The sequence below is a fragment of the Hyla sarda genome, chromosome 4, assembly GCF_029499605.1.
Source record: "Hyla sarda isolate aHylSar1 chromosome 4, aHylSar1.hap1, whole genome shotgun sequence".
Classification (NCBI taxonomy): domain Eukaryota; kingdom Metazoa; phylum Chordata; class Amphibia; order Anura; family Hylidae; genus Hyla; species Hyla sarda.
The window spans coordinates 193803525-193827718 of record NC_079192.1 but is presented as its reverse complement, the minus strand read 5'-3'; the positions used below and the strand labels follow the sequence as shown (position 1 = coordinate 193827718).

The following is a 24194-nucleotide window of genomic DNA, read 5'->3' as shown; positions in this document are numbered from 1 at the left end:
CTAGTCAGTGCATACATAGTGTATGTATGTACAGTATGTAAAATCTGCACTCTTCTTTGAGAACTGAGTGCAAGTCACAGGCTTCAGGTCTCTGTAATGATCACTAGACAGCGGAACTGTGGTTCTCTTATTAGTGTTAACATTTAACCACATGTATATTACCAAACATTGTACATAATATCCACATTTAAGCCCTTGTGAGAAGGATAAAAACAGTTGTCCTTTTGAAAAAACCTTGTCTCTGGGGATGTGAGAATAGACCCACAGAAGTTATTATATGGGATGAAAAAAGCACCAAAATTAAAACGTATTGAGGATATTACCAGTAGACAACATTAAATGTTTTATATTGGTCATAATTCCTTCATTAGTGGATGATATGAAAAGTGGTGTGCATTAAGTGTATTGAGTACTTTTCTACTGAACTAGACCAGGAACAAACATAGGAGACCACTTAAGGGTGCATTTACACCACGATTTGTTAAATGGTCACCGGATCCGGCTCCGACCGGAGTCTGATAGTGACTTCGGTTGTCTCATTTTTACCTCATATCCGATTTTGTGGCAGGACTGAAAACCGTGGTATACCACAAATTTCAGTCCGGCCATAAAACTGGATATGGGGCAAAAATGAGCCAACCTTAGTCACTATCTGACTCCAGTTGGCTCATTCAAATGAAAGAGATGTGGGAGACCACCCAGTTTTCACATCTCCCAGCCGACTCCGGTGATCGCATTAACAAATTGTTGTGTGAATGCACTGTAAGGCTGTAGTTTTAATCATTTGTTTTTGTACTCCCCTCATCACAATTATTTTTATTACATTTTAAATATCCTAATAAAAGTTATTTTTTATTCTATCATAGACATACAGTATGATACTGGACGATTTTTGTGAAACTCTTCTAGGGGTTCTCTGTTGTAATTTTTTCAGTGTTCTCTGACGAAAGAATATAGCAAAATATTAACAAAATTTTGACTATTTAGACCATGTGCAGAAAGCTGAAAAAGAGGCAAGGACTCAGATGTAAATAGGTGAGTGTCTAATACAACAAGTCATGATAATATAGCTGCAATTTATTAAATAAAAGAGGCAAGAGACATACAATTTATAGGTGAATCAATGTCAATTTAAGGATGCATTTTATAAATGGCGAGTGCAAAGGAAAAACTGTCAGAAACATTGGACAAGTATATTGGACAGAAAAAAAAACATAGTAGTATCCCTTAAACAGAGATTATCTACTGTTTTTAAACTTTATAAAAGTGTAATTTTATAGTAACTGGCAGCTGACTCTTCTGTGGATTCTTCTACTGTAGAGTTGTTTATTAATTGTCTGTTTTCTCTTTATATTAAACAGTATTCCATTGCTCTCCAGGATATTGCAGCTGGCGTAGTATGTCGGGCGAAGATTCTACCCACCTCTTCCAAGCATGTTCTGTGGAGGGAAAAAACTGAGTTAAAAGAAATAACCACATGTAGTAACTAATGAATCTGAAGAATTATCAAAATTATATCCACCCTGACATTTTACTTTATTTTACTAAATGTATCTAACACTACACTCTGAAGCTTAATAGGGTGCTGAGTATGACAGGAAAACTACTACAGGCAAGTTAGCTTTTTTAATAGATAGATTCTGATAATATTTCAGTAGATATTCCGATATTTATTACCTAATATCTTCATCTAAGTCAGTCAAAAGGAAGACAGGGGAGCTTCCACCACATTATGTGGAAAATAATTAAAAGGACTGAACTTGCTGTACTTAAAAATGCCCCCAAAACAAGTCAAAATATGAAACTGTTGGAATCTAAAAGTTCATAATGCAAAAGTAAAGTACCATATTTTTAATTATTAAAAGCCTAAACAACTGTGTAAACAAAGTACCATTCACTTGGGGAAATATAGTGTCAATGTAAGAACCCGAAGGGTTAATCTGCACTGAGAGCTTTTGTTTATTCTGGTTACTGTGGTTACACCTAGCTCTCTGGATAGTCAGCTGACCTTGTTTGCTTTCACATGTGTACTCCCTATTTAAACCTGCAGTTTACATCCAGGCTTTGCCTGCAAGAGAGCTTACTCCAGTAGCTAGCGTTATATCTTGTATTTCTGATCTTCCGGTATTTCTGATATTTTGGTATTGACTCAGCTAGTGGACACTGACTTATTGTGTGTGTGTGTTAGATTTTATTCTGTTAGTCTGTGTGCTCCCTTACTGTATCCTGACATGTGTCTGTATTGTAGTTTATTTTGTTGACAGTGACTTCCATCACATAGATAGGGAGGGACTGTCACCGTGGTTGTCGATCCGCTATTTAGGGCAGATAGGCAAGTAGTCAGGGATAGAGGCAGAGAGTGCGATCAGTACTGCACTCTTTGCCTGCTCATACCTGACAGTCAAATGTCCAATGACTAATATCTCTCAACTGTACCAAAGCGGTTAATTGACCCTATTAAACTTTAATTGATGATGGACTGTGCTCACAACTCTGCTGAAGTTCTCTTCTGACATCTATCCAGTGCGAGTGAATTCTGGACTTATTTAACCTGCATGATGTAGGAAAAAACAATGCACAATTCCTGCAATCCATGCAAAGTCCTTATTTGCACAAATATGGAGCACCTCATACCAGAAATTCTGGTCTAACTTATATATATTTTTATAAGTATAAAGCAAATAGGATCTTAAAGGGAATATGTTACCAAGTTTATGCTGCCCTGAGGGCAGAAAACGTAGTGACAGATACCCTAATTCCAGTGATGTGCCGGTTACATTTGTATTTGCAGTAGTTTTCCTAAAATCACTGTGTATTAGCTGTAGCCTAAAGAGAGCAGGTGCTCTGCAGCCAATAATATTCATAGCCTGCCTTCCCTCTGCCACGAGTTGACAGCTTTCTGCCTATACTTATACTATATATTAACAGAGTTCTCATTTTTGTTTCTTCGATGCAGAGGATACAGTAAGCTAACAATAGATTTTACAGCTTCAGTTGAACTGAATACTATCTGTATAAAGTTAATGTATGCACTCCTCCTAGTGGCAGAATTGTGCTGCAGACATGTATGTACAGTGTTTAACATGAGTGCATACACTGAATTTCTCTGTATAAAATTCCATAATAAAACTGTGATAATAGGGATACAGAGTGAATACATGATGAACATACCATGATGAATAAATGTTTTTTTAACTTGATTGATGGAATGGGACTGGCAGGAATGGAATCATTCACTCGTAGAAAGTTATAAGAAATAGAATTACTGCCTCATTCTAAAACAACTTGTTGTGTAGGGCCCCTGGAAACTTTGAATGATTTAGTAGATACAACAATCAGCCATAATACTAAAACCAATCATCATATAATACTGTGTAGGTCTTACTCATCCAACAAAAACTCTGCTTGTCCAGGAATGGACTACACAAGAATCCTCTTTAAAAAAAAAAGTGTCCTGTGATATCTGGCAGAAATTTGAAAAGTGGAACCTGCATACATAGACTTCTTTTTTGGAGGTTAAGTTGTCATACCTATTTCAGTGTTGCAGGGTACATTATTGTCCCTACTTTTTTTGTGCTACAAAAACTTTTCTGTGGGATCAACCAGCCAGAACAGCCTTTACTCCGCATACATTTGAGTGAGCCTTGGCCACCTAAGACCCTGTCACTGTTTCACCAGTTGTCCTTCCTTGGACCACTTTTGGTAGATACAGTGGGGCAAAAAAGTATTTAGTCAGCCACCAATTGTGCAAGTTCTCCCACTTAAAAGGAGGAGAGGCCTGTAATTTTCATCATAGGTATACCTCAACTATGAGAGACATAATATGAAAAGAAAAAAAAACATAAAATCACATTGTCTGATTTTTAGAGAATTTATTTGCAAATTTTGGTGGAGAATAAGGATTTGGTCAATAGCAAAAGTTCATCTCAATACTTTGTTCTATACCCTTCGTTGGCAATGACAGAGGTCAAACGTTTTCTGTAAGTCTTCACAAGGTTTTCACACATTGTTGCTGGTATTTTGGCCCATTCCTCCATGCAGATCTCCTCTAGAGCAGTGATGTTTTGGGGCTGTCGCTGGGCAACACAAACTTTCAACTCCCTCCAAAGGATTTCTATGGGGTTGAGATGTGGAGACTGGCTAGGCCACTCCAGGACCTTGAAATGCTTCGTACAAAGTCACTCCTTCATTGCCCGGGCGGTGTGTTTGGGATCATTGTCATGCTGAAAGACCCAGCCATGTTTGATCTTCAATGCCCTTTCTGATGGAAGGAGGTTTTCACTCAAAATATCACGATACATGGCTCCATTCATTTTTTCCTTTACACAGATCAGTCGTCCTGGTCCTTTATCAGAAAAAAAGCCCCAAAGCATGATGTTTCCACCCCTATGCTTCACAGTTGGTATTGGTGTTCTCCTCCAAACACGACAAGTTGAGTTTTTACCAAAAAGTTATACTTTGGTTTCATCTGACCATATAACATTCTTCCAATCCTTTTCTGGATCATCCAAATGTTCTCTAGCAAACTTCAGACGGGCCCAGACATGTACTTGCTAAAGCAGGGGGATACGTCTGGCACTGCATGATGAGTCCCTGGTAGCGTAGTGTTACTGATGGTAGCCTTTGTTACTTTGGTCCCAACTCCCTGCAGGTCATTGACTAGGTCCCCCCATGTGATTCTGGGATTTTTGCTCACCCTTCTTGTGATCATTTTGACACAGCGGAGTGAGATCTTGTGTGGAGCCCCAGATCAAGGGGAGATTAACAGTGGTCTTGTATGCCTTCCATTTTTCTAATAATTGCTCCCCAGTAGATTTTTTCACACAAAGCTGCTTGCCTATTATTGATTCAGTCTCCCCAGCCTGGTGCAGGTCTACAATTTTGTTTCTGGTGTCCTTCGACAGCTCTTCGGTCTTGGCCATAGTGGAGTTTGGAGTGTGACTGTTTGAACTTATAAGTATAAAAGACACCTGTCCACAACCTCAAACAGGTGCCATTAATACAGGTAACAATTGGAGGACAGAGAAGAAGTTACAGGTCTGTGAGAGCCAGAAATCCTGCTTGTTTGTAGGTGACCAAATACTTATTTTCCACAATCATTTGCAAATAAATTCTTAAAATATCAGAAAATGTGATTTTATGTATGTTTTTTCTCATTCTGTCTCTCATAGTTGAGGTATACCTATGAAGAAAATTACAGGCCTCTCTCATCTTTTTAAGTGGGAGAACTTGCACAATTGGTGGCGGACTAAATACTTTTTTGCACCAGTGTACTAATCACCCAACAAGAGCTGCTATGTTGGAGATGACCTTGTTATAGTTGCACAGATCATTGTCCACTTTTCCTGTTTTTTTTTTTCTTTCAACACATCACTGTTTATTTGGTGCATAATGCAGTATATTCCCCCATGCACTTTAGTACTTTTTGTATGGGTTAATAAATCAGGTTGGATTATTGGATAGCTGGAGTGCCATCTTTTGCCTCTGTATCTGGAATCCACCAATCACAGGTGTAATTGTCTTGAGAATCAATGTTATTCATATCACTTGTCAGTGGTTTCAATGTTCTGGCTGATAAGTATATGTGTTACCATGTTTAACCTTATTTTCAGCCTTTGCCACTGAGACAAGATTGTGCATATTTATCATTACCATATCACTATGTACCTCTAGTAGGGCTGGGCGGTATACCGGTTCATACCGAATACCACATTTTTTGGGCTGCACAATATGAATTTTCCCCCATACCGCAATACCGGTTGGGCCCCTCTCCCTCGGGAATGTATTATCAGCCTAGCGCAGTGCTGTCCCCACATTGGGGAACTAATCCTATGTGACCTGCTAGCGCTGTTCTGCCCCCCCCCCCCCCCCAATTAATGATCAGCCCAGCGGGGTACTAATCACAGAGGTCATGCACTGCCCTCCTCTTTGTTGGGGGCCGCCGGCGATGGAACTCACTGTACGCCAGTGGTCTCCAACCTGCAGACCTCCAGCTGTTGCAAAACTACAACTCCCAGCATGCCCGGACAGCCAACGCTGTACGGGCATGCTGGGAGTTGTAGTTTTGCAACAGCTGGAGGTCCGCAGGTTTGAGACCACTGCTGTACGCTGTATCCCTTTGCCCGGGCTGCAAAAGATACAGAAAATAAACTTTTAACTCACCCACCTCGGAAGCAAGCTGGGGATAGGGGGAGGACAGCCGTTAGCCTATCACCGGCCAGAGCGAGGGAGAGGACAGCCGTCAGCCTATCATCGGCCGGAGCGATGCCTTGCCCCGGCCAGTGATAGGCTGAGCCCACTGTCCTGTAAGAAGCCGGCTTCTTACATGACAGTGGGCTCAGCCTATCACTAGCCGGGGCGGGGCATCGCTCCGGCCGGTGATAGGCTGACGGCTGTCCTCCCCGTCCCCAGCGTGCTTCCAAGGTGGGTGAGTTAAAAGTTTTTCTGTATCTTTTTCAGCCCGGGCATAGGGATACAGCGTACAGCAGTGGTCTCAAACCTGCGGACCTCCAGCTGTTGCAAAACTACAACTCCCAGCATGCCCGGACAGCATTGGCTGAATACTGTTCTATACCGTGGAACCGCCGTAAGTAAAAAAAAAAAATACTGTGATACACATATTTGGTCATACTGCCCAGCCCTAACCTCTAGATTAGGTATCTATGGGCTTATATTTTTGTTAGTGAAAAAAGGCCAGCCTATTCCATATTTCTATTGTATTCTGACCAGTGTGTGTGCACACTACTTTGCCTTCAAACAACCTACAGAAAATTGATCCTAGCATTCTCTCAGGAGTCCATACCTTTTTACAATTATTAGTGGAAAATACTAAAGTGATTTCATTAAAATTATTTTCTCACATTTTTGGCACCAGAAAATCACTTTCTTAGCAATAGAGAATGGAAAACATACCGAATATACAGGAAACTTTATAAATTCAAGTTCACGCGGACAGATCTTCGGTGAGTTTTTCTACTGCGGAAAATATGCAGCAGACCTCAATGAAGTCAGCTAAATCTCCTGAAGCTAAACCTGCAGTGGAAAACTTGCAAAAGATCCCTCTGTATGAATGCACCCTAAAACAAATGTTTGTTGGGAAGCCTACAATACAGCTATAAGGCATGTTGGTTGGTAAAAGACATTTGTGTGAGGTCACATCCCGGCAGCCCACCATTTATGAGTGTTTGCTCTTTACATGAAGGCTTTGCAGTCAAGCATAATTGGTACACAGTACAAATGGTTTCTTTTCCTATTGTCTGTTAAGAGTTTGTAGGAAAAAATGTCCTACATAAGTGCTCCATATTTTTTTTAGGTTTATCTCTCCCTCTCATAATACGTATTTTCAGTACCATAATATCTACGGATAATGTTACCTGTCTTCTAAAAATGCACATCCTATCAACACTACAGTGAGCTCAGTGTACTATGTAGTTGTACTGCAATATAACAGAACAAAACTAAAACAACATTTTAACTTAACTATTTGATATGTATTGCTGTCTTTCTGAAAACATCATCACTTCAAAACATCAGTAAGGAGCAACGTAGGCACTGCTGTGTCATACAGAGCAAATCAGGATACATGTCAGTGCTGATACTTGGTGCAGTACATGATCTTCTGAGCTACAGAACAGCAGGATGTCTTATTACAATTTCTGCTTTGCCCATTTCTGTGTCTGGCAATGAATAACACAGTATAAATGCCTAAAATCTAGATCTGCAGTCATTAGAGTTTCCTATTTGTACAACAGTCTATTTACCTACTTTATGGAATTCTTTAAGCAAGCATACACGTTATGCATATTCAGAGATTAATCAGGGAAACAAACAAGTAAATCAAACAAAACCAAAAAAAGCTTTAAGACAGAAATCCCAAAGATGACAAAATACTTACAAATCTAACGGAACACTCAGAAATCTAACAGTGTATATATTGTTAAGCAATACAAAAGAAAACTTTTCAAGTGCTCTCTTTAAACTGGTAAGTTCCAATACTGAAAAAGATGTGTTTCTTGGATGTGTATATATATATATATATATATATATATATATATATATATATATATATATATATAACTCAACGAGTCAGCATCACGTCCAAACGGCTGAAGATATTAACATGAAACTTGGCACACATGTTACGTATATGTCAACAACAAAGATAGGTGATTTAACCTCTTAAGGACGCAGGGCGTATCTGTACGCCTGGCCCCCGGTCCCGGTATATAATGCGGGTCACGTCATACGGTGTCGGTCCCGGTGGCTAATGATAGCCGGGACCCTGGGCTAATAGCGTGCGGCACCGATCATTGCGCCATGCACTATTAACCCTTTAGACGCGGCGGTCAAAGTTGATCGCCGCGTCTAAAATGAAAGCTTCCCGGCAGCACAGTCGGGCTGATAAAATCGCGATGTCCCCCAATCAGCTAGGACGTGAGCGGAGGTCCCCTTACCTGCCTCCGTTGCGTCCGATCGGCGATTGATTGCTCCAAGACTGAGATCCAGGCTTGAGCAATCGACCGCCTATAACACTGATCAATGCAAAGCTACGGCTTTGCATGGATCAGTGTAAAAGATCAGTGTGTAAAGTGTTATAGCCCCCTATGGGAGCTATAACACTGCAAAAAAAAAAAGCAAAAAAAAAAAAAGTTGATAAAGGTCATTTAATCCCTTCTTCCCTAATAAAAGTTTGAATCCCCCCACTTTTCCCATTTAAAAAAAAACTGTGTAAATAAAAATAAACATATGTGGTATCGTCACGTGTCCAAATTATAAAAATATATCGTTAATTAAACCGCACGGTCAATAACGTATGCGCAAAAAAGTTCAAAATAACGTATTTTTGGTCACTTTTTATATCATGAAAAAATTTATAAAAAGCGATCAATAAGTCTGATCAATACAAAAATGGTACCGATAAAAACTTCAGATCATACCGGCCCGTACGAGGAAAAATAAAAAAGTTATAGGGGTCAGGAGATGACAATTTTTAACGTATAAATGATTTTATGATTTTTTTTTCAGAAGTACGACAAAATCAAACCTATATAAGTAGGGTATCATTTTAACCGTATGGACCTACAGAATAAAGATAAGGTGTCATTTTTACTGAAAAATGCCCTGTGTAGAAACGGAAGACCCAAAAGTTACAAAATGGCGTTTTTTCTTCAATTTTGTCGCATAATGAATTTTTTTTCCATTTCGTCGTAGATTTTTTGGTAAAATGACTAATGTCACTGCCAAGTAGAATTGGTGGTGCAAAAAATAAGCCATCATATGGAATTTTAGGTGCAAAATTGAAAGCGTTATGATTTTTAGAAGGTGATGAGGAAAAAATGAAAATGCAAAAACGGAAAAACCCTGCGTCCTTAAGGGGTAAACCCTTACTCATCACTATTTGCTAGGGTCGGGATTTTTGATTAAAGTCGCATACAAGTCTATGGGAAATATATGTTACTGCACAACTTCCAAACGGCTGGAGATATTTCAATATTACTTGGTCACATGTTATTTATATGTCCACTTAAAATATAGGATAGTTAATTTAACCCTTAACTACCCCATTTGTCAGGGGTTTTTGTTTAAAGTCCCATACAAGTCTATGGGAATTATATGTTACTGCACAACTTCCAAACGGCTGAAGATATTTTGATAATACTTTGTAACATGTTACTTATATGTCAAATAAAAAGATATAATAGTTAAATGGGCACTGTCCTTTATTTAACTAACTTTATTTTTTGATATGTTGTAGTACTTATGTACTACAACATATCTCTAATATACTTTTATTATTATTTTTTTTTAATTAAAATGCTTTAATTTACATTTGAAAACCGGCCACTAGGGTTCTCCCTCCTAGTGGCCGGCTGCAGCCTGGCGTGACATCACGCCTGAAAAAGGACCGATGCGGCCGGGCATCGGTCCTTTTTCATTCAGCCTGTGCTCGCTCCCTGCCTGTCAATCAGACAGGCAGGGAGCGAGCGCATTGGCTCCCCGGCCACTGGCTGGGAGGCCACTCCTCCCGCACATCGCCGCCGCCTCGTCGCCGCCGCTGTCCCTGCACGCCCGCTGCCGGACTCTGCAGTAAGTGTAATGAGGGAACAGGGTATGCGGGAGGGGGGTTTGTGATGGAGGGAACGGGGTATGCGGGGGGGGGTTGTGATGGAGAGAACGGGGTATGGTGCAGGGGGAGGGAGACGGAGGGGACAGGCTAGCGCCGCATGTAACTAACTAATAGTTTATCTACACAGGGTGCCTCCAGCTGTTTCAATACTACAACTCCCAGCATGCCCTGACAGCCAATAGATGTCAGGGCAAGCTGGGAGTTGTAGTGGTGAAACAGCTGGAGGCACCCTGTGTGATGAACTAAGGGCGGAAGACCCCCCAGCAGGCATCAGTGACGTGGTGCCTGCTGGGGAAGTCTGCCTGGTAGTGAGCACACTGCCAGGCAGACAAAAGGCATTTTTAATATAGTAAAAATAAAAATTTAAAGCAGGGAGGGGGTTAGGGATAGATTGGCAATAGGCAGGGACAGAAAAAAAAAATAGGATGGTGGGAGCTACCCTTTAAATTAACCCTTAACATGCAAGTATATGGGAATTCCAGTAACTTACTCCACAAGCTCTGCTCTGTATCTCCTGGTGAATACGTCAGTCGGGCTTGCAAGCCACACTCCATCTCACAAAGACATGCCAACATTTTAAGCCCCATCCCCTTTATTATCTACCCTTTTTGTGCATCGGTCTGGCTTGCAAATCACGCCCAGTCCCACAAAGCCACGCCCCCTTCTATTATCAGCTTAAAATATCTTCACCACAAATCAGTCCCACCTGAAGACAGGATATGAGGATGGGACATAAGGACTGGATATGAGGTCGGGATAGGAGGAAGGGATATGAGGTCGAGATAGGAGGACAGGATATGAGGACAGGATATGAGGTTGAGATATGAGGACAGGATAGGAGGTTGAGATATGAGGACGAGATATGAGGACGAGATATGAGGTCGGGATAGGAGGTCTGGATAGGAGGTCTGGATATGATGACGGGATATGAGGATGGGATATGAGGACAGGATACAAGGTTGAGATATGAGGACGGGATATGGGTTTGGGATTTGACAATATATGAGGATGGGATATCAAGTCAAAAGCTTCCTCCTTTGTTGATTTTCCTCCCCAACAAGGATTAGGAAGGAGAAAACAGGCAATGCCGGGTACTCAGCTAGTGTGTGTGTATATATATATATATATAAATATTTATATATATATATATATATATATGTGGGTGTAGGCATTATGAAAAGACTATTTGACAAAGCCCATCCTCCACGCTACTCTGCTCCTTGCTTTCTCTCCTCCCGTCGTGTAGAGGCATTCCCTGTTAAAGCCAACACCTAAAAGTTTTCCCAAAAAATCTAACAGAGAAAGCACACCTTATATGGTTTGCAAAGGCTATACTGACCTCCCTAGTAAGGGTGAGAACTTATGCTAATTGCAATGTCTATATAAGCTGGATGATTGCCAATAAACTTTAGAAGTATGTTAACACTGACAATGTGTGTCTGTGTAATTTACTTATGTGCATGCACTTTAACCCCTTAAGGACCAAGCCCATTTTCACCTTAAGGACCAGAGCAATTTTTGCACATCTGACCACCGTCACTTCAAGCATTAATAACTCTGGGATGCTTTTCCTAATAATTTTGATTCAGAGACTGTTTTTTCGTGACATATTCTACTTTAACATTGTGGTAAATTTTTGTTGATACTTGTATAATTTCTTGGTGAAAAACGTAAACATTTCATGAAGTATTTGAAACTTTAGCATTTTTCTAACTTTGAAGCTCTCTGCTTGTAAGGAAAATAGACATACCAAATAAATTATATATTGATTCACATATACAATATTGCATCATAAAGTTGACATGTTTTTACTTTTGGAAGACATCAGATAGCTTCAAAGTTCAGCAGCAATGTTCCAATTTTTCGCAAAATTTTCAAAATCCGAATTTTTCAGGGACCAGTTCAGTTTTGAAGTGGATTTGAGGGGCCTTCATATTAGAAATACCCCATAAATCACCCCATTATAAAAAAAATGCACCCCTCAAAGTATTCAAAATTACATTTAGAAAATTGTTAACCCTTTAGCTGTGTCACAGGAACAGCAGCAAAGTGAAGGAGAAAATTCAAAATCTTCATTTTTTACACTCGCATGTTCTTGTAGACCAAGTTTATGAATTTTTCAAGGGTAAAAGGAGAAAAAGCCCCCCAAAATTTGTAACCCAATTTCTCTCGAGTAAGGAAATACCTCATATGTGGATGTAAAGTGCTCTGTGGATGCACTAGAGGGCTCAGAAGGGAAGGAACGAAAATGGGATTTTGGAGAGTGAATTTTGCTGAAATAGTTTTTGGGGGGCATGTCGCATTTAGGAAGCCCTTATGGTGCCAGAACAACAAACAAAAACCCACATGGCATACTATTTTGGAAACTACACCCCTTAAGGCACATAACAAAGGGGTACAGTGAGCCTTAACACCCCACAGGTGTTTGACGACTTTTCGTTAAAGTCAGATGTGTGAATGAAATTTATACATTTTTTCACTAAAATGCATTTATTTTTCCAAATTTACCATTTTTACAAGAGGTAATAGGAGAAAATGTCCCCTATAATTTTTAACCCCATTTGTTCTGAGTATGGAAATGCCCCATGTGTGCTCTGTGGGTAAACTACAATACTCAGAAGAAAAGGAGCCACTTTGGCTTTTTGAAAGCAAATTTTGCTGAAATAGTTTTTGGGGGGAATGTCATATTTTGGAAGCCCCTATGGTGCCAGAACAGCAAAAACAAAACAAAAAAAAAAAAAAAACACATGTCACACTATTTGGGAAACAACACCCCTCAAGGAACGTAACAAGGGGTACAGTGAGCCTTTACACCCCACAGGTGTTTGACAAATTTCCCCTAAAGTTGGACGTAAAAATGAAAAATTAGATTTTTTTTGTACTAAAATGCTGGTGTTACCTAAAATTTTTCATTTTCACAAGTGGTAATAGGAGAAAAAGCCTCCCAAAACTTGGAACCCCATTTCTTTTGAGTATGGAAATACTCCATATGTGGATGTAAAGTGCTCTGCGGGCGAACTACAATGCTCAGAAGAGAATGTGCTCCGCCATTGAGCTTTGGAAGAGAGAATTTGTTTGGAATGGAAGTCGGGGGCCATGTGCATTTACAAAGTCCCCATGGTGCCAGGACAGTGGACCCCTTCACATGTGACCCAATTTTGGAAACTACACCCCTCACGGAATGTAACAAGGAGTGCAGTGAGCATTTACACCCCACTGGCGTTTGACAGATCTTTGGAACATTCGGCTGTGCAAATGAAAAATAAAATTTGTCATTTTCATGGACCACTGTTCCAAAAATCTGTCAGACACCTGTGGGGTGTAAATGCTCACTGCACCCCCTATCACATTCCGTGAGGGGTGTAGTTTCCAAAATGGGGTCACATGTGTGTGTGGGGGGGGGTCCACTGCTCTGGCACCACTGGGCTTTGTAAACACACATGGCCTTCAATTCTGGACACATTCTCTCTAAAAAAAAAAAAAAAAAGGGCAATGGCACTCCTTCTCTTCTGAGCATTGCAGTGCGCCCGCAGAGCACTTTACATCCACATTTGGGGTATTTCCATACTCAGAAGAAATGGGGTTAAAAATTGTGGGGGGGGGGGGGGGCTTTTTTCCTATTTTCCCTTGTGAACATGAAAAATTTAGGGTAACCCCAGCATTTTAGTGAATTTCTTTTTTTCCCACATCCAACTTTAACGAAAATTCGTCAAACACCGGTGGGGTGATAAGGCTCACTGTAACCCTTGTTAAGTTCCGTGAGGGGTGTAGTTTCCAAAATGGGGTCACATGTGGGTATTAATTTTTTTGCGTTTATGTCAGAACCGCTGTAAAATCAGCCACCCCTGTGCAAATCACCAATTTGGGCCTCAAATGTAAATAGTGCGCTCTCACTCCATGTCCGCAGAGCATTTTACGTCCACATATGGGGTATTTCCGTACTCGGGAAAAACTGTGTTACAAATTTTGGGGGTCTTTTTTTTCCCTTTTACCTCTTGAGAAAATGAAAAGTATGGGGCAAAACCAGCCTGTTAGTGTAAAAAATTAATGAGTGTAGACCCCAACTTTACCTTTTCATAAGGGGTAAAAAGAGAAAAAAAAACACAAATTTTGTAGCGCAATTTCTCCCAAGTACGGAAATACCTCATATGTGGCCCTAAACTGTTGCCTTGAAATATGACAATGCTCCGGAGTGAGAGAGCGCCATGCGCATTTGAGGCCTGAATTAGGGATTTGCATAGGGACGGATCCGGAAGCAAGCATAGTGCTTGCCTCCTCCCCCAAAAATACTGTACGGCAGTGTTTCCCAAACAGGGTGCCCCCCCAACTGTTGCAGAACTCCGAGCATGCCTGGACAGTCAATGGCTGTCCAGCAATACTGGGAGCCAATTTTCAACAGCTGGATGCTCCGTTTTGGAAACAATGTCATACGAGACATTTTTTTTTTATTTGTTGGGGGGGGGGGGGGCAGTGGGTGGGTGTATATATAGTGTTTTTTTTACCCTTTATTTTGTATAGGTGTGGTGTAGTGTATTTAGGGTACATTCATACGGGCGGGGGTTTCCAGCAAGTTTCCAGCTGGGGGTTTCAGCTGCCGCAGCTCAATCTTAGTCCCTGGGAAACTCACTGTAAGCCCCTGCCCGTGTGAATGTACCCTATGCATTCACTTGGGGGTGGGGGCACAAACCTTGTGCAAAACTACAACTCCCAGCATGCACTACAGACTGTGCATGCTGGGAGTTGTAGTCCTGCAACAGCTGGAGGCACACTGGTTGGGAAACGATGAGTTAGGTAACAGATTACCACACTGTTTCCGAACCAGTGTACCTCCAGCTGTTGCAAAACTACAACTCCCAGCATGCATGGTCTGTCAGGGCATGCTGGGAGTTATAGTTCTGCAACAGCTGGAGGCACGCGGGTTGGGAAACACTGAGTTAGGAAACAGACATTGTTTCCCAACCAGTGTGCCTCCAGTTATTGCAAAACTACAACTCCCAGCATGCCCTTACAGCCGAAGGGCATGCTGTGAGTTTTAGTTTTGCAACAACTGGAGGAGAACAGTTTGAAGACCACTGTGGCCCTCCATATGTTACAAAACTTTAACTCCAAGCATGCCCAGACTGCCCAGTCATGCTTGGAGTTGTAGTTCTGCAACATCTGGCCCTTCAGATGTTGCCGAACTACAACGCTCAGCATGCCTGGACTGTCTAGACATGCTGGGAGTTGTAGTTTTGCAACATCTGGAGAGCCAGAGTGTTCTCCAAACTGTGCCCTGCCAAGACTGTCCAGGAATGCTGGGAGTTGTAGTTCAGCAACATCTGAAGGGCCAGATGTTGCAGAAATACAATGCTCAGCATGCCTGGACTGTCTGAGCATGCTGGAAGTTGTAGTTTTGCAACATACAGTGGTGTCCAAACTATAGCCCTCCAGATGTTGCAAAACTACAACTCTCAGCATGCCAGGACAGCCTTTGGTTGTCTGGGCATGCTGGGAGTTGTAGTTGTGAAACTACAAGGCAGCAGTGAAGATCACTTAGCAGATCTTCACTGCTGCCTCTGTCGCTGCCTGCATTCTGCTGCCACCGGTCCACCGTTGCCTGCCGCCGGCCCCCTCTTCCACAGCGGCTGGTAACCGTCGCCACCATCTATCCCCCGCTCTTCCTGGACTTCCAGTCAGTCCTGGCAAATCGCAGGGGATATGAGGAGGTGGCACCCTTGCCACCTCGCTCCCATCCTTTTGGATGATCGGGGCTGTCTCCGACAGCCCCGATCACCACTATTTTCCAGCCGATCGGGTCACCAGAGACCCAATCAGTCCGGAAAAGCTGTGATTCGCCGGTCAGAATTGGTCTCAGGATCCCCCTAGGCGATGTCCTGGGATGGCTGCTGATCGTTATCAGCAGTCATCCCGTTCCGATCACCGCGTCCGGAGATGCGGTGATCCAGGAAAGTTGTGCTGTAAATCGACGGCTAGTTCAGTACTTCTTAGCAGCGCCGTACATTTACGGCGAATGTCCTGAAGGGGTTAATCTGATAAAGATATAACTAATTCGGACGGGAGTTAGATATTTACTAGGTCACTGATAAAAATCCATATCAGTTTGGCGCCTGAACAGGGACTCTGGGTTATGGTACCGTGAGGCAGTTGCGCAATACAAGGCATTAAGTTTGACCAAAGAGATGGGACACAGACGGAAGCTGATCATCACCAAGAGTACGGTAGGACAACTTTCTTGTACCTATCCAAAGTGCCACTGTATCCCCCTTGGTACCTGGTTTATGGTTCATCTTGGTGCCTTAAGTCGATTGTCTCGCGACCAACAAAGGCAGGTAACCTCTTGCCAGGAGTCTGTTAACTGAACATGTCATAAGAAACTATCTGCTACCAGAGTGTGTATGAAATGTAAGTAAGTGAATGAGCAGGATGCTGGGGAGAGGGATATTGGGTCTGGAATTGAGTTCCGGAGTAAACTAATGATCCAGATATAGGATATTAGTGGATTTTGGCGCAGGACACCGGTTATAATGTCATAAGTAGACAATGCAGGAAGGCGTGCCTAGGACAGAGTGTATACAAGAGGGTATGACATAGGACTCTCCGACAATAACATATTCCCGGGACCCGTCCCATTGCAACTCATTGTATGTGTCATGTCATGTCTTAATTGTGTCCATGGATAAATATTAGCTATTTTAGAAGAAGAGAGGGAGTAGATATTTCCTTTCTAGTATCACACTTAGTTAAAAATGCAAAACTGCATTTAAAGCAGAGCAGTCTTGTTTTTGCAACAGCTGGAGCTCCCACAAATAGGTAACACCTTGAATAGCACAAGAGAGGCCTGTGGACCAGATGTAAGACAGTGAGAAGCATAGGTCACAGAGGTGCAGTTTAGGATGACCTCACTGGTATAGTTGTTGAAAGGAGAGAGGGGGAAGGATGTATACGTTTGCAAAGATGGGAATTGTATAGAGATGGTGATGAAAGCTGGAGAAACTGAAAAAGTGTGTGTAAAGGGATGAATAGAAGGTATGATGGGAGTTTTAGTACCCTCAGAAAACTCAAAACTGTGTCTGTGTTGTAAGCTAAGTTGCTGAGTAGGATTGCCTAAGTATCTCCCAAAGAATGTTCCTTAGTGGTATTGGATATAGTAGCTTGACTAGACAAATAACTGTTTGCGTTGTGTTGTTGAGAAAGCTGATAAGTTAGTCCAAAAGTTAAAGGAGATGTCCGGAGCGGACTTTCCCTATTCCATCCTGCCCGGGCTGCAAAAGAAAGAGAAAACAAACTTTCACTTACCTTCCTACATTCCCCCGGAGCTCCGCAACAGCTGATTGGTCGGCCGGGCTGTCTAATTCCTACTTCCCTTAGCCCAGTACGTCACATGGCGCTTCAGCCTATCACCAGCCGAGGTGGGACATCGCTGCGGCCGGTGATAGGCTGAAGCGCCGTGTGGCGTATCGGGCTAAGGGAAGTAGGTAGTAGACAGCCCGGCCGAACGATCAGCTGTTGCGGAGCTCCGGGGGAACGTAGGAAGGTAAGTGAAAGTATTTTTCTCTTTTTTTTTGCAGCCCGGGCAGGATGGAATAGGGAAAGTCTGCACCGGACATCTCCTTCAATGATATATACAAGTGATAAGACAAGTAAAAGAGGAGCATTTTGTTGTTAGCAGCTGAATAGATCAGAGAAACAAAATGGAGACTCAAGGTTTTGATGGAAAAGCATGTGATGAGTGAAGGATGGACTATGGATATTAAGGCAGTTGAAAGTTTGAAATATACTGATGGTTGATGGACAAAAGTATTCATATATAGCAGTGTTATATACAGCCATATACTGCAGTGTGATTCTTGAGAGCAAATTATGATTTGATTTAGTTATATTGTAGTGTAGAGTCAAAGATAAAGGGGACTGTGGTTGGCTAAAATTATAATCAAAATAATTAGGCAATGAAATTAACACTGATGTACAGACATACCTTTTTGTAGCCTGTTGATGGGATGTTAAATAGAGAGCCTTTGTTTCAGGGTGTGTATAATAACTCCCAGATGTGTGAGGTTCCATGAATGGAGATGGAATGGAGTTGTTTTTTCCAATGGTGGGGGCAAAAGTGAAGATGATGATGAGGAGTGCTTAGTGCTATGGAATGCAGAGGGTGTGGTAGGTAAGCTGTGAGATACAGGATTGTTACTTTGATTTTGTACATGTAGTTATATGATGATGTTCATAGGATGGTTCTTATGATATAAAATATGTTGTACATGTGTGATGTGTAATAATGAATCAGGAATACATGAATATGACCAGTGGATGTTTCTTTGTGAAGCTGTTTATTTAAGTATGTTGTAATGGATCCTTTTAGATTGGTAGAGAACAAAAGAAAATCCATGTGGTATTAATTAAACCTATTTGATGATATTTCATTAATTTCCTAATAAGTTTTGTTTTCACAGTTGCACAGGATGGATGCCAAAAATGAAGTGTATCAGGAAATGCGATTAATTGTCTGATTATATTATAGGAGTAACAAGAGAAGTTTGGCCAAGAAAACTAGAATAAAGGATATAAAAAAAGTGATCACTATTTAATTGATAGTATAATGTTGTATTACCTAAGCATTTAAAGTCCGCTAATGAGTATTTCATTATAAACAATGCGCATTGAAGGTAATTTTTCCAATTTTTGAAAGAGCTCTATAAATTTTTTATTCTTTTACATTTTTGGTTAGAATGTGTGTTGGGCCCTGTGTATTGTACGTTGAGTATTTGTACATGTCAGTATTATAACATGTTATATGTGTATTGTATGTCCTCATTTAAAGTGACACAGGAATTCAGTCAGTTACTAGACATTCAAGAGTTATTGATGACTGATCTAAACTTGACTGATCTAAACTGAGGTAAAGAAAACACCCAAACTCAAAGGGGCGGTGACCAGTGACGTAGAGGAGTGGGAGGAGAAAGGTGGGGCTTATAGGGAGAATGATAGCCTCCTCTCCTGACACACAAAGTCCCATTAGACTTGAAGGAACTATAAATCCACTGTTTGAAATTGAGTAAACATAGAAACATAGAATGTGTTGGCAGATAAGAACCATTTGGCTCATCTAGTCTGCCCAATAATCCTAATCCTCTCAATAGTCCCTGGCCCTATCTTATATGAAGGATAGCCTTATGCTTATCCCATGCATGTTTAAACTCCTTCACTGTATTTGCAGCGATCACTTCAGCAGGAAGGCTATTCCATACATCCTCTACTCTCTCAGTAAAGTAATACTTCCTGATATTAGTTTTAAATTAGAGGGGCAAAGGTTTAAAAGTATGTCCTCTTGTGGTAGTTTTTATTCTTTTAAATATGCTCTCCTCCTTTACAGTGTTGATTCCCTTTATGTATTTAAAAGTCTCTATCATATAACCTCTGTCTCTTTTTTCTTCCAAGCTATACATGTTAAGGTCCTTTAACCTTTCCTGGTAAGTTTTATCCTGCAATCCATTTACTAGTTTAGTAGCTCTTCTCTGAACTCTCTCTAGAGTATCTATATCCTTTTGGAGATACGGCCTCCAGTACTGCGCACAATACTCCAAGTGAGGTCTCACCAGTGTTCTGTACAGCGGCATGAGCACTTCTCTCTTTCTACTGCTTATACCTCTCCCTATACATCCAAGCATTCTGTTAGCGTTTCCTGCTGCTCTATTACATTGTCTTTCTACCTTTAAGTCTTCTGAAATAATTACTCCTAAATCCCTATCCTCAGATACTGAGGTCAGGACTGTGTCAAATATTCTATATTCGGCCTGAGGGTTTTTAAGCCCCAGGTGCATTATCTTGCACTTGCCCACATTAAATTTCAGTTGCCAGAGTTCTGACCATTCTTCTAGTTTTCCTAAATTCTTTTCCATTTGGCATATCCCTCCAGGAACACAAACCCTGTTACATATCTTTGTGTCATCAGCAAAAAGACACACCTTACCATTGAGACCTTTTGCAATATCACTAATGAAGATATTAAACAATATTGGTCCCAGTACAGATCCCTGAGGTACCCCACTGGTAACAAGGCCTTGCTCTGAATATACTCCATTGACTACAACCTTCTGTTGTCTGTCATTCAGCCACTGTCTAATCCACTCAACAATATGGGAGTCCAAGCTCAATGACTGTAGTTTATTGATAAGTCTTCTATGTAGGACAGTGTCAAAAGCCTTACTAAAATATAGATATGCAATGTCTACTGCCCCTCATGTTCATAATACATGTATACCCAATGTGATATACCTACACATTCTACATTGCATTTATTTGAATAACATCAATTGTCAGTGAATAACTCTATAATGATAATTTAGTGTAATATGAAGATGCAGAAAAAGAAGACCGCTCTTTGGTAGCTTTGCTACTCTCAGAATATGATTAAATTGTCTTGAATTTATGAGGTTAAGAATTCAAGAGCCATGAAGAGATATCAGAGAACCCATGGTTGATGCTGAGTTGTAAATGTAAGCTTGCTCCAAGTGATGCAAAGATGTAATACACCAGACAGGACATATGGTGACCACACGCAGAATGAAGTTCTACTTCAATAAACCACTCGATTTGAGCTGTTGGTTCAGAAAGTAGAGGCGAAGATATTCACTGAGATGTGTAAGATATCTTAAGGTAAGACTTAATGAGTACAGGTACACTTCTATATTACCGCCCACAAGTATGGGCCTATTGGCATAAAGGTTTTCTTGAATACTTGGGCTAACCAATCAAATGTAGAATCTGTAGTTTGTAATTCAAGTGTTCAAAGTCCTAGAGCTGCCAGAGAAGGTGGTCATCACAAAAGATCAGACCCACATGAAGGAAACAACCCCAGAAGCAAAGGGGAATGGATGGTGGAGAAGGCTACCAAGGTGGCAGTGCTCCTGTCCTCCTACAGTTATGGTACAGAGTGTACAGGTTATGGTACAGAAAGAGGTGGTACGGGGAAAAGACGGCATCTGGAGAGTTGGTAGGAAACTGTAAGTAATGTCCGTATATTGGGTGGCCTCAGGATTCAACAATGCAGAAAGAAAGTTTGTACAGACTTCATTATTTGCATCTGTTATGACCTAGGCAAAACTTTAAAGGTTTAAAAATCAAAAAGGTGTGCCATTCTCAAGGACATTAGTAAAGGCGATAATGACTAAATGGAAATGCTGAGGTCTGTAGTATAAGAAAGGAGTGTGTTTATAAGTTTGTAGCCAGAAAATGTGTGAGAATAGGTGGAGTACGTAAGCTAATAAGATAGAATGGCCAAATGGTGTGACAGGGTTTATGGGATGCTAAAATTATAGATGTAACAGAAAAATTGTGTTTCCGAGTTGTATAAGTCGCCAGAAGTAAACAGACAGCAATAAATCAGGGTTAATAACACATTTATTTGGATACTAAAAAGCAGAGGTCCTAGAGTGGATGCCGGTATGATAAAAAGCATAAATATACAATGTTGCATAAAATTAAAAAGCGCAAAAAGTGGCTAAACTTTAAAAAAATGTGTCCAGCAGATGGAAACAAAACCTTTGAGGAACAATAAGTGCACAGTCCTTGGGAATCTCCTTTTGATGGTGCCGGAGAAGCGCTGGAGCACCTCACACAGGTGCCCACCAAAGGATCGCAGGTCCCGTGCGTGTTAGTGCACGCTAAGATTGCATAAAACAGGGGACACACAGATCTTAAGTGGCCCAGACAGTCGCTACCTGTTTGACTGTCTGGGCCACTTAAGATCTGTGTGTCCCGTTTTATGCAATCTTAGCGTGCACTCACACGCACGGGACCTGCGATCCTTTGGTGGGCACCTGTGTGAGGTGCTCCAGCGCTTCTCCGGCACCATCAAAAGGAGATTCCCAAGGACTGTGCACTTATTGTTCCTCAAGGTTTTGTTTCCATCTGCTGGACACATTTTTTGCTTAAGTGTAGCCACTTTTTGTGCTTTTTAATTTTATGCAACATTGTATATTTATGCTTTTTATCATACACCCTGGAGTGGATTGCCGGCATCCACTCTAGGACCTCTGCTTTTTAGTATCCAAGTAAATGTGTTATTAACCCTGATTTATCGCTGTCTGTATACTTCTGGCGACTTATACAACTCTGAAACACAATTTTTCTGTTACATCTATAATTCTAGCATCCCATTAACCCCGTCACACCATTTGGCCATTCTATCTTATTAGCTTACGTACTCCACCTATTCTCTCACATTTTCTGGCTACAAACTTATAAACACACTCCTTTCTTACACTACAAACCTCAGCATTTCCATTTAGTCACTATCACCATTACTAATGTCCTTGAGAACGGCACACCTTTTTGATTTTTAAAGTTTTTGTCAATCACTTAGTGTTTGCAATTACCAAGTGCAGCCATTGGGGGTCTGCACTGTGCTAGTTTCTCGGACGACTGCGCAGATTGAGCACACTCACCACACATTCTCTCAAAACTTTAAAGGTACCTGACCAACACACTCCATAATCATCTTACCTGTTTCAGAGACTATGAGTAGACTTCATCTCACTGCCAAAGGTGGACCAATAAAGTATTTCCTTGTCTGACTGTACTGATTCCCTACCATAGATACAGTAAAGAAAGAACCTTCTGTAAAGTTGTGCCTAGTTCAGATTCTGTAATGGTTACCCAGTTCCTTAAACCCATGATTGTGTGTCAGGAAACAAGTGAGGAAAGAGACGTCAAGATATGATGATCCCGTACAGATGTATCTAACCACTGTAGAGATGAAGCTAGAAGAGTATGCACTGGATTGAGAATCAGTGGGTGAACATTGGTGTCCTGTACAAATAGCATGGTGAAATAAGCATCTTAGGTGATAATGTTATAAGGAAAAGGAATACTTGGTGCCTAGACAGTGGGATGAATAAATGTTAACTACTGTAAGGTATGGGATACTGGGGATATGAAGCTCATAACCCGATTAGAAGGGAATTGGACTGGAGAAAGCACATTAGCCAAGGCTCCTATGCCCATACACATTTTCAATACCGAACCTACAGAGGAACCCAAACCACACTCCAGAAGTAAACATGCAGCCCCTGCTGGAGGATTTGAGCCTCAGGTGTATATTGATGATATAGGAGTCCCAAGTAAAAGCTAGATGAGTCTATAATACCCCAGATTTCCATAAACAAGAATATAGACTGGATTAATTATATCTATTATAACCAGCAGAGATTCATACATTTCTCAGTGGATGCTCTTTAAAGGTCAGGCCGAACAACTAAGTGCCACATCCATTATGAGATTCCAAAATCGTATGGCATTAGATATGGTGTTAGCGGAAAAAGGGGTGGGTATGTAAAATGTTTGGGGAGACCTGTTGCCCATATATCTCAGCCAATACAGGACCCAATGGTAAAGTAACCATAGCCATAAAGAAACTAGAAGATCTATCAGTAGAAAGAATTCTGGAATCTCAGGGATCAGTACTTTGATTGGATGGGAGGGTGGAAAAAGACTTTGGCCCTCCTCATGTATAAACCATATATGTGGCAGAAAAAACAATACCTAGTGTACAGAACCAAATTACACAGTATAAAATCAAAGCAAAGTAATGTTGTCCTATGCTTTATATACAGGCTGAACTGGCTACCCTACAGAGCATATGTATAACAATGAATGTAAAGGAAACACATGCAAACTTGTGCAAGGTACCAGAGGGGGGATTAGAACAGGTCACAACATGTGCCCCCCACAGAGCCCTATGTGTTTAGTCACTGTTAGGCAACTTCCTCAGAGGAGTCTGATGGAGGCTTTGACATAGTAACCAATAAATGTACATAATGGAAGAAGCGCATGATCTTACCTGTTTGGCGCTGTTAACGCACTCTAGGTATTTGCTTGCCAGAGCAGAGCAGCTCAAGGTCTGTTTAGGGTTCTGCTGATAGCACTGAAGAATTTGAGTCTGCAGGTCAGCACATATTGGGTGTGACTCGTACCTCCTGGTGAAGGTAAAACCAAATGCATTGTTAATATGTAATAACAAGTGAAAAACTTTTTTTTCAAATCAAATTTTATGGACTGTAAACACAAGTGA

At 41.2% G+C, this 24194-nt stretch overlaps 1 protein-coding gene across 1 annotated transcript in view; it reads right to left on the bottom strand.

The window, feature by feature from the left end:
• Nucleotides 1-1056: 1056 nt before the first annotated feature.
• Nucleotides 1057-24194, bottom strand: part of CHCHD3 (coiled-coil-helix-coiled-coil-helix domain containing 3) — a 238911-nt gene continuing 215773 nt past the window's right edge. The window contains exons 8-9 of the mRNA XM_056573182.1: nt 23964-24099; nt 1057-1439 (exon numbers count right to left, since the gene is read on the bottom strand). Coding sequence (XP_056429157.1) covers nt 1416-1439; nt 23964-24099 — 160 coding nt within the window. The 3' untranslated portion in view covers nt 1057-1415. The remainder of the gene's footprint in view (nt 1440-23963; nt 24100-24194) is intronic.